This window comes from Chlamydotis macqueenii, chromosome Z (assembly GCF_036417535.1).
Source record: "Chlamydotis macqueenii isolate bChlMac1 chromosome Z, bChlMac1.mat, whole genome shotgun sequence".
Lineage (NCBI taxonomy): Eukaryota > Metazoa > Chordata > Aves > Otidiformes > Otididae > Chlamydotis > Chlamydotis macqueenii.
In genome coordinates this window covers 53941664-53953688 of record NC_141593.1, presented here as the reverse complement: position 1 = coordinate 53953688, position 12025 = coordinate 53941664, and the positions used below count along the sequence as shown (strand labels likewise).

General features: G+C 37.0%; 1 protein-coding gene across 1 annotated transcript in view; it reads left to right on the top strand.

Annotated features, from left to right (window-relative positions):
* ADAMTS19 (ADAM metallopeptidase with thrombospondin type 1 motif 19) overlaps positions 1-12025 on the top strand; it is a 150432-nt gene that overhangs the window by 26831 nt on the left and 111576 nt on the right. The window contains exon 3 of the mRNA XM_086770465.1: positions 4628-4793. Coding sequence (XP_086626591.1) covers positions 4628-4793 — 166 coding nt within the window. The remainder of the gene's footprint in view (positions 1-4627; positions 4794-12025) is intronic.

Genomic DNA, 12025 nt, shown 5'->3' with positions numbered 1-12025 from the left:
GAAGGTACTTAAAGATGGAAAGCTGTAATGTTTGAATAACAAGAACATGTGAAGGTCTTACTGTGTTATTTATGCAGTTTGAAAAGTTGTTCCTATTTGCTTTATTATGTGCATTCTTGAGCTGGAGACTTATTTTTGTTGTGTTTCAGCTGAAGTTAAGTCCTGACTACATTTTCTACAACTGGTAGGGATGCACTTTTCCTATGACAGTATTGCTACTTGCCTTGGGCAGTATGGTGGGAGGGTGAAGAAGTACAGTTTTGTGCAGCCTGCCCTTGCACACTGTGTGCACCTGCTTCACAAGACTGTGGAGAGTAGATTGCAGGGAAAAATTGTATTGGCATCGTGACATGGCAACTCTATGTGCATTAATTACTGAAATCTAGTTTAAGATGCCTGTGGAATGGATGAAGAGGCAGAAGAGCAGTCAAAAAATAGGAAAGGTATAACACAGTGGCAGTTTACTTCGGGTGAGAATTAGGAAATTTTGAATCTACCACTCATTTAAGGGAGCACACCATTATTAGGTCTGCCTGTGTCCATGCAAGCATGTAGCTGGTAGTAATAATCTGCAGGAGGGGGACACGTATGTAACTCTGTATGGATGTGAAGGGTGAAATGCTGCCCAGCAGTGTGAGGAGTGAGAAAAAAAAAAAAGTGAGAGAAACATCCCTGCAGACACCAAGGGTGGAAGAGGAGGAGGAGAAGGTGGTGGTGGTGCTCCAGATACTGGAGCAGATATCCCCAGTGCAGGTGAGCGTGCCCTAAAGGACATTGCAGGCCGTGGAGAGCCTACACTGGAGCAGGCTTATCCTGAAGGAATGCAGCAGGAAGGGAGCAGCAGAGAGAAACTCTTGTGTGCTGACTGTACACTCTGTTTTTCACCTGCCCTGTGCCACACGGGGTGCATGGGGAAGATGTTGTTTTCATTTGTCTTGTTTCTCACTATCCAAATCTGTTTTAATAGGCAACAAATTAAATTAATTTTCTGCAAGTCAAGTTTTATTTGCCCATGATAGTAAGAGCTAAATGATCTCTCTGTCCTTATCTTGACCCATGAGAGGTCTTTTTAAATCTTATTTTCTCCCCCTCTCCTGCTGGGGAGAGGGAGTAGGAGAGTAGCTGGGTGGGCATCTGGCAGCCAGCCAAGGTCAATCCACCACATTGGTGAATTGTTTAGTGAATAAAATATTTTGCTTTGACATGTCAAGCCGCAGGGTTAGAAGCTGCTACTACCTAAGCACCGGATGATAAATTTTAGACCACTGAGACTCATCCTTCAGAGCTGGCAAACAACTTTGTTTAAAGAAGTTTAAAAGTCTTAATGTTCTGGCATTTCTTTGAAGTCTGTGTTATGTCGTCTGCATTTATTATTGCATTTCAGTGAATCTCTGTGGTGAAAACAACACAACATATTGCCAAAATGCCATTTCATAACTGTGTTGTGGTATGTAAAGTCTCCTTTTTGACACAGTAGTATCTGTGCCCCATCTCTTCTCTGGCATGTTAAAATAGGAATGACTTTATCTCTGACTGTAGTGCATGCTTGTGGATATTCTTCTATCATCCCTTTTTTCTTGCGATAATGATAGCAAGAGAAATATATTTTCTTCTTACTTGTCAATTAATGTTCTTAGGAAAGCACACTCATCTTTCTTACATGCCTTTGCTACCTTATTTTTGTAAATTCTGCAAGAAATAATATCTTCAAAATCTGCATTGTTTCAACTTTGAATGATAATAAGCTGTCACCCTGAATTGTTATGCACGGAAGAGTATATGAGCTTAAAAAAATCTTTGCCAATCTTGACATTTTCTGGCTTATTTCAAGTATCTGGTAACTATACGCATGGGTGGTCTTCACAAATTTACTTCAGTTTCATGTTTGTATAACTTCTTATGGTAATATAACTTTATTAGATACAGTAGACTTCAGGTTTTCGTAGGATACATGACAGAATGTCAAATCCTTATATGTGCTCCAAATAGGAAAAAAAGAAGTTACTGTCATGTTAGAAAAGAAATGCTGGGCACAAAGGATGAGCATGAGTGTTAGATGTTAGAAATAATGTGGCATAACAATGTCAGAAATAACGTAGCATAGCAGTTACTGTTATAATGTCTTTTATCAGATGCAGTTGCCCAAAATATTCAGCTATTTTTCATTCTTCATCTCTCATCTATCTTATTTCCAACTGGATGTAAGAAAAAACCACAGCTTTCATAATTCAGAAAAGTTCTGATCTGCCGAGTTTTTGTGATTATTGGGTTATTTCAGATGTGAACTGTTTTTATTATAGATAAGACAAAATGTTAGTTTTCATTCAAGGGTACAGTTTCCATGACTTTTTATGTTTGTTTCTTTTAAGAAAGTGAAAAGTCTTGATATGATGTGAAGGTATGTTGTGGAAAGCTTTCATTTATGAGGGCAAGTGTCTTCTTTAAAATGTGTGGTAGATGTGAGGCCTTTTCAGAGTGTCCATATTTAGTTCCATGTAGTGCTTTACATGCTTATTTAATGGCATCTACTCTGTAGGTAAGGTCTCACTCTACTGCTTAAAGTAAGTAAAATGCAGGGCAAGCACCCAGTGCATCCTTACTTAGGAGATCTGAGGAATTTTTTGCTAAATGAGGTTGTCCTGGGCTTGAACTCCAGTAGGATGTAGGAGTGCGACATTTAAGTTTTGGTTTATTTCAAGTGGGAAACTTGAAAAGGCAGGGATACATGAATGCAGGGGGAAGAATTGTATGTTATGTTACCCTAGCATGAGAGAAGTCCACCATTCTGGTAGCCTTTTCAGTTGCAGCTGTAAACAGTGGTAGCTTTTCAGATTAAACTGGTAGATGGATCAGTTCCTCAGAACTCACAGTTCTGCTCCAGATGCTTGCTTTTTTTTTTTTTTTTTTGTTACATTTTTTAAATTGTTGTTTTGCTGTGCATTTTTGTGGCATGGAGGTTATGCCATTTGAACTGTCTGAAGCCGATATTTGACCCTGACATCCAATATCTGAAACCATGTTGAAACTGTAGTGGTTTAATGCATGGCTTTGATTTTTCTCTGCTTTGTGTGTTTAGTTTTATGGTAGAAGATCTTCTTAAGGTCTCTAGTAATGATTATGAAAAAAATAAGGGCGTAGCTGGCAAGGATATGGCTTCATCTTCCCTTTTCTACCTGTGAAATTGTGCAACAGATGGAGAAATAGTAATATTTTTTTTCAAAAGCAGTCAGCATGATCACAGAGATTATTTGGTTGTCCAAATATGTCTGAAAATTATGCATATATATATGCATATATAACCTCAGTTATATATATATATATATAAACTTTACATCAGTGTTCAGTTCCTTAACTTCTGATTCAGGAGATTGGCAACAGTTTTCAGAGTTCTCTACCAATGGATTAACCTTCAGTTTATGCAAGGAGCTGAAAGAAAACAAAATGTCAGCGATCCTTTATTTTTAAAGTAATGCCCACTTATGTTTGAAGGAAATTGTATTTCGTATTACTTATAAAATTTAATTTTGTTTGCTTGCTTGAATCAGAATTGCTTCTGATGATTTATCCATATGTCAGGCAGGATGTCCAGTGTGATAATGGCATCTACATAATTCCAGAAGAAACAAAATTCTTTTGTATTTCTGCCTATTCATACTACATGGAAGCATACAGAAGAGCTGTTTGCTTCTCTTAGCCAGATGTACTACATTGTTTTCTTTCTATAGCAAAACTGTTTAGTAGGTTTTTAAGTTTAGCAATGGAAAAGTTAACTGTCAGTCTTGCTGAGATATTTTCTAGGAGGAAAAAGAAACAACAAAAACTTGCTGTCTCCAGCTTTACTCTTGGTAGAAACTTATGTATGTTGGCAGGTTAGCAGTTTGAGTCGAGTTAGATTTGTATAGTATCTATATAAGTACGTTTTATAGTTGTTTGGTTTTTTTTTTTTAACTTTGGCCACACTGTTGTGATATTAGATACGCATCTGGTGTGTTAGCTTTTTATGTATGTTTGTACGTGTAAGTATGTTGGAGGGTGGGGGGAAGCTAACCAACTAAATGACTGTATTAGAATTATTTTTTGTTTTGGCTGCCAGCAACCGAGGAGGGATTACTGCCTCTTTTTACACTTTTTTTTTTTTTTTTTTATTTGAAAAAGTGTAAAAGGAGAGTCACAAGACATCTTTTCCAGCTCCATGGTTGTTTAGGATGTATTTTTTTGTCCTAAATTATTCCTGTTATTTCATTAAATATAGCGTATAACTATCTAAAAATGTGACAATACACTGAGTAATAAAACTAGGGTATATAGTTTTCTGTACATGCTGTACATATTTAAGTGACCCTGTGGGTCTCCCAAAGCAAACTTTTAACATTCCAGATCTTTTACTGTGCATCTGCTACTGGCATGTAGCCACCCACCCACACAGATTTAGTTGAAATAAATGGAATTTATTCTAGTTCACTTAAGTAGAAAGGCTTGTAAAATGTAAAGGTAGTCACCTTGCTGGTAAGGTTACTAAAACAAAGGGATTTTTTAAATGGAGTTTTGTGAGTTTTTTTTCTTCTGCAGGACTGTGCACAATTTCTTATCTTCTTATCTTATGTGTTCCTTTTGTTTTCCTTTGCAGATGGGGTTTATACAGATTAATGAGGACTTCATATTTATTGAGCCACTCAATCGCACTTTGGCTGTGACAGGTCATGCACACAGGGTGTACAGACGAAAAAGGTCCATAGAGGAGAAAATTACTGAAAAGCCAGCTTCTCAGAATCAGTACTGTGGTGTTGTTACAGGTAATATACAAATCTCACTGAAAAGATCTAATGTAGCAGACATATTTTAAGATATGTGGATAGTATTTAAAAACAACCCCCAACAAAAGCATATCTGATTATTCTTGTAGCAGTAACTTATGGTGGACTTAGACATGGCATGCTGAGGCTGCCGTTTCAGTTGTTGGAAGAGGGAACTGTCCATTAATGAATAGACACTACTTCTTAATGTCCAATTACATTTTAAAGTAGAAATCTTCAAGTCATTTTTTAACTTCAGTTTAATAATTACAAGCTATTTCTTGTCCCCTTCTGTCTTTGTAGTTGCTTAATTACTTACTATGTGCAGTGCTTGTACTTAATTTTCCTTTTTAAAACATCAGTAAAGTTCATCCTGGTTTCACTTAGCAGTAAGTCTTGAACTTCCAAATGGGTCTGACACTGAGTGGAAATGACTTTTATAACAGCATTCTTGTCCTGTTATTGACACTTAGAACTGTTAAGTTCCAAGTGTCAATAATAGAAGTATTAAGTGTTAGTGTTAAGGCTCAGGGGAGACCTTATAGTGGCCTTCTAGTACCTAAAGGGGGCTTATAGGAAAGTTGGGGAGAAACTGTTTAGCTGGGCCTGTTGTGACAGGACAAGGGGTAATGGTTTTAAAAGAGAGGGAAGTAGATTCAGACTGGATATAAGGAAGAAATTTTTTACAATGGGAGTGGTGGAACACTGGCACAGGTTGCCCAAAGAGGTGGTGGATGCCTCATCCCTGGAAACATTCAAGGCCAGGTTGGACAGGGCTCTGAGCAACCTGATCTTGTTGGAGATGTTTCTTCTTCTAGCCAATAGGTTGGACTAGATGACCTTAAATTGTTCCTTCCAACTCAAACTGTTCTATGATTCTATGATTCTAACTGTGTGAAACAATCCTAATGTATCTTCCTCAATGGTGAGTAGAAGAGGTTGTTGAAGTAGATTTCCACAAAAATTTGGCTCATAGTGATGACTTAATGGTTTTGAATGGAGAGGGGAAAAGTGACTTTTGTGAAAGATGACATTTGGTTGTTCCTGCTTCATCATCAGCTTCTCCTCTTCAGAGGATAGAGGATATCTCAGTCTTTTGACTTCAGCATGAGCTGAGAGTGTTTTTAATGTTGTTGTGAGAAACTATTTTCTCCCAGGAGATAAACTGTTGAGATGTGCACATTTATGGGAATTTTTTATGTCTCCTAACCTAGTACAAGTGAGATACTGACAAAGTGGAAAGAAATAGCACAGGTGCACTGACATGGCTAGGCAACTGGATTATATGACATTTGGGGTCAGGCAGAAGGAACTGGGTTATTTCAAACAGGTAGAGATAGGTAAAGGAAAGTTGCACCTGCAGTCTTTCAGTGTGTAAGGGGCTGCAGATAGAAGATGAAGCCAGACTTTCCTTAGAGGTGTGCTATGACAGGATGAAAGACAAGAGTTGCAACTTGCATTCAAGGAAATTTCAATTGGGCATAAGGAAAAAAAATCTCGGCAAGAATGCTTATCATTGGAAGAGGTTGCCTAGAGAGCCTGTGCAGTCCACATCCTCAGCTGGAAATGACTCTAAGAGAGCTGATCTTACTTCGACTCTTGCCCTGACTGGAATAGGACGTTGGCCTAGCTGACCTCCAGAGATCCCTTCCAGCATACACTTTTCTGTGGCTGTGAGTTTCTTCTTGAACACTTAACTGTTCTGTCCATTTTATATGGTTACAGAATAGATGTAGCAGGTTGTTGTGTTTTGTTTTGTTTTGGTTTTTTTCCATTTTGGAAGTATTGTTCTTATAATTAGGCATCCATCCACAGGTTGAAATCGAAGATGAATTAGCAAAGCAAGGCTCTTTTTGTAGTTATTAGGAGGAACTAAGTAAATGATGTTTAACTTCCTCTAGCAGGCTCTACATTTGTCTTCTAGGCATTGTATTATATTGCCACTGCTTATCCAAAAGTGAAATTTTCTACGTTAGCAAAAGTTGTTCACATAAAGTAAAGCTGGTTATTCTTCCTTATTAGTGATAAGTGAGTTAGAGCATGCATGTTTGCCTGTGTTTGGGAGTGAAAAAAAAAGAGGAAATGGGAAGTATAAGTGATGTGTGCACTGAGAAAGGGGAGAGGGACATCTGTTAAGCAAACGATGATGTGCATGAAAACAAGTAAAGTCGCAAACTCTTCTGTAAGGACATTATTTTTCTGTCATGTTCATTACCAGTCGTCCTTTCACTTTTTCTTATGCTCTAAAATGGGAAAGTCAGCTTATCCTGTTCTAATAATCTTATGCCCAAGGCTCTGACTTGGTGCAAGTAGTCTGTCAACAGAGATTCAAATATTTGCTTGAAATAAGTTTTGTTATCTTTATTACCAGCCTGAAATTTCAAAATAACTCAAGCTGTGCATAACTGATTAGCATCTGCTGGCATAACCTTATTGCCAGTGGGGTATAAATATCTGCAACTTCTAACTGAAGCTGTTGTACTAGCAAGACCAGTCCCTCCCTCTGCTGCTACAGGTTATTTTACTAAGTGGGGCTGCAATAAGTTACATGCATAAAAGCTTTGTCTATGCTAGGAGCAATTTGCTGGTGTGACATGCATTTAGCTAATATCACCAAAACATTCATGGTATGGGCGTAGCCTTAAAAGTGCATTGAACCAACAAAAATAAGCCTTTACAGCAATATTTGAGAATTTGGAGTCAAATTCTAAACTAAGTAGATCAGTGAAACAAAGATAAAACAGATGAGTATATTGGGCGCTTCCAATACTCTCAGGTTATGCACAGCTACCTTTGGTAGAGTTTTATCTGCATGACACAGAGAAACTATTATCTCGGCAATATGGCAACTTCTCAGCCATATCTTACAACAATCTTACTTATATCTTACAACAAGATCTCTTGCTTCTACAGTACTCATGTGTCAGAATAGTGCCCTGGGATGGTATTTATGGTGCTGATTTTGAGCCAAACTGATCTCAGATACTGGCTACCTATCAAGCAAATGTAGATTGCCAGTGATGAATTGTAATTATTAGAAGGAATGAATGTCTGTGCTGGAGGTGTTGAAGGATCACTGTTGGAAATAATAGCTTTTCATGCAGAACTGGAAGAGGCGATCAAAGAAGGTATTGTTTGTTGTCCGTTACTATTGTAAACTGGATTGAAAGATGTTACACAGGCAAAGTTGTTTGGAGAGAACAAAGAACTTGTTTTTGTGAATGGGGTGGATTTTTCTTATTAATTAGGGGATGGAGAAAAATCATACCAACAGAAGCAGATGCTTTCTGGATTTTTGAGAGCGTGTGTGTATATCCTTTTGTTGCATTTGTGTATGATATGTGAGCCTGTTGCACATACACAGGCCTCACACACCACACCTTTCTTCAGCACATTGCCCATAAAACCTTTCAAAGCAACAAGTTCACAACCGTGTTACAGAGAAAATGTGAGAGAAGCAGTTGCTATTAGAGCAAAGGGTCACGTTGTAAAGCTAAGCTCTTTTCCTTCTACCTAATCTACCTAAAAAGTTGTTTGTACAGTGAACCTAACTCATAGTAAAGGCATGAGGCACTTTGGGGGGAAAAAAAGAAAACTGTCTTCTCAAATGGTCATTCCTTTTCACTCAGACCAATGAGAGCTCTTATGCAGGATACAGCAGATCTGAATTTTGAATCCCTTCTATATTTGGGGGACTGGAAACCTCCTCTTTTACTTCTCAGTTCTGGCAATAAACAATATACTGCTCTGAGTTATGAGCACATTGTGCCTCTACTCTTAGAGTGATGGCATTTTGCACAAAAAAAGCCTGCTAGTTTCACTGGATCAAAAGTAGAAGTTTGACTTTATGGGACGTAGACTGGGCAGTCAGGTGGGAGAGTTGTCTTGGTTCTTGCTTTACAGCCTGTTTCCATGTGATAATCAGTAAATAAAAAGCATAAACAATCTTATTCATAGGTCTAGATCTATGAGATTGCACTAGATGGAAACTGATGCTACTTGAGGTATTGGTTTCTATTCCTTGGGTTAGAAACAAGTCATCACTCTTCATTAAGACATTTAAATCCCTATTGAAACTATAGTGGAGGTATAGCACGTGGCTTCCTAAGCTCCTGAATATTCCCTACCTAGCGAGAATACTGCAGTTTTCATATGGCTAGGGTACCCATTTTTTTTTCCCCTGGGAAAATAAAGCCTTGGGAGTGATGGTGATTGCTCTGTAGTCTGGACCTCATATGAGTGTACTGAAAGAGTGCTCCTGTGCCTGAGGACCGGAGTGTCCAGGAGTCCTGCAGCCACAGTCTACTCTTAATGTTGGCTCAGGTACTTTATGCAACCTGTGGTTATAGTAGCTGGATTTTCAGCTCTTTTAGGTTTTTTGGGGGTGACTGTTATTGTTTTGTTAATACTTCTTTTTATCTTCTCTTAATTGTACATTGAATGTCAAATGTACTTGCTGCAGTGTTGCTAGCCCTCTTGCTGAAGTGCTGGAGTATTTCTAGCTTTCCTTTCAGTCAACTGAGTTTAAGTAATAAATTGATATGGAATCTTCATATTTTCTGTAGTTACACAGAAAAAAAAAGTCTTATTGCACAGAAGCCTCCTGTAGCATTTATTTTTTATTTTGCCAATGTAATTAAATTTTTAAGGTGAATTTATACATCTTTAATCCCAAGAAGCATTTTTTTCACCTAATGTGACTTTTATCTTATTAGCACATGCATTATTAATGTAGGTATGGGGGGTTTTTTTTGCGGGAGTTACTCTCTTACATACTGTACCTTAAATAATGTGCAATTCTTTGCAATTTTTACTTATTTATGAATATGCAAAGAAACAAGTGGTTTTGCCTAAAGCTTGTCTTGCCTGTTATCTGGCAGTAATCATGGCAGTTGTTTGAATACCAGTGGTACCAAGATTACTAGTTCCATTTATTTAAATGGAAGCAGCTAAAATTTTAAGATAAATGAGATCTCATGTGATGGGGAATTTTGCCAGCAATTTGGAAAAGGTTGGCTGACCAAGAACAGATTGTCCTTTGGTTTGTAAAACCAACAGATATCTGAAGCAATTAGTGGGCACTACCCTTCCCAGCCAGCTTGTCTACAGAGCTGTGCAGTCTTCTCATCCACTACAACCCCAAAAGACAGAGGTTTCAACAGTTTATGGGACTGCAGTGATCTTAGTATTTAGCACAATGTTGTATTTTATTGTGGGCTGCTTACTGTCAATTCTGAATAAAAATGCACTTCTAGCTAAAACCTTTAGAGTGATGTGTTAGCAGACTTCTCTGAACAGACATGCTAATATTATATTTAAAGTTTTCAACCACTAGCTGCTGTGTTTTACAAAAAAGTGAACAATGAATAAACTGTGTTGCTGGAAACTGTGCTGGAATCAATCACTGCTCCTAGGAGAAAGGCAAGTTGACCAGATGGCTCATGAGAGATACTTTTAACCCAGATGGGTTTACTATTTAAACTTAGACCTATGGCCTACTCTTGCAGCATTAGATGCTTGTATGGTAAGTCATAATTTTATAGCTTATAGGGTGTGGGGGTTTTGGCACAAATCCTGACACTGAAGTTTTGTTAAATTTTTTTTTCTCAAAAGAGTGACAAAATACACAATAATTTTTTATAAAATAAGCTGTAGATCCACAGTTAGCAAGCACAAGTAAAGCTAGAGGCTAGCTGTACATATAAGGCTAAGCAAGTGTCTGAAGGAACAAAATGAGAGAGATTTAAATTAATTTTAGATAGCTTATGAATATGTAAGTTGTTTCTACTTCTAGGCAATCAAACATCAAATATTTATTTATGGAGAATATATGATTTTTTTTTCTTTTACTAAATTTATATGCTCCTCAGTGTTAGTAATTCTGACATTGTCATCAATTGTACAGGAGTCAGTAAGCCCTTCTAAAATGTAGCAGGACAGACTAAATAATATCTAGTGTAACAAAGGATTACAAAAAAAAAAGGTAGCCTTTTTTAAGCATGGATACTTAGTACTTTTTACATTCAAAAGTATGTATTTACATTATATTTACATTAAATGTATGTTACACATACATTTATATTAAATCATGGATCCTTCTTCTGCTGGTGTCTTATATTTTAAAGTTCACTTGTGAGTTCAGTGACTTTTAAGGTGTATATTTCGCACTTTCCTGAAGAGTGACTTATTTTTTGGAGAGCAGTCAAGTGTTATAAAATGAACTGCAGGAACTTTCCTATTAGAGATGAAACTGATTAATTGCAAAATGTTTCCTCAAAATTTCTGAATATTTGATTGTTTCCAGAACATGTGTTTATAATTGTCAGCTCAAGCATCACTTTTGTTGTAAATAGAGAGCCCAATATTCCATTGGGGAAGCTGGAAAAAAATTCACTTGATTTCAGTGACTTCAATGAGTTCAGTCCCAGAAGTTTAATGTCCTTCCAAGGGTATCTAACAGAATTTGGCTATTTCATTTTATATCTTGTTTTAAATTAAGTTATTTGAAATATCATTGCTAACTTCTATATGCATATCTGGCTGCCTTCTGGCTTGAACTGTTTCTCTGTACTTAGTTTTTCTTTTTCCATATGTACTGTAGTAGTGATGGGGATTTTGTCATGGTTTTGGAGGGGAAACTTAAAATTAACAAGACCAGTAAACTCTGTAACATGTTTTTGATTTGTAGCTTTCTGTAGGTTTAGAACCCTGTTTCCAGGGTTGGTTTTTTTTTTTGTTTTTTTTTTGTTTGTTTTACTTTTGCTGCTTATAATGACAACAGCTTTCAAGTCATGTTTGTAAAACTTCACTTTTTTTTTTGTTTCCAACAAACCTATATCCTACATATCGTTCTCTGTAATGCATCTGAAATATTCTTTCATCTTTGCAAATCACTGAATTGTTCTGGGTTTTTTCTTAGTATTGATTTTGTGGCAAATCTATATTTGTCTTATTTTATGCTAAGATACATCAAGATGTTTTCTCTGTGCTTTATGAAGATGGGTAGATAACCATTCTGCAGTCTCAGTGAGACTGTTTTTCTGTCAAATCTAACATGCATTTCATTTTCTCCCACACACCAAACTAGGAGGCATGTACTCTTTTACAAATATGCTAGGTGAAAGGATACAAAGAATGTTACTGACTTTATTTGAGCAACTGGATAAGATTCTTGTCTTCTTAGTGTGAACTACCATTTATACTACAGGCCTTCAGTCTGAACCTTAGCATTG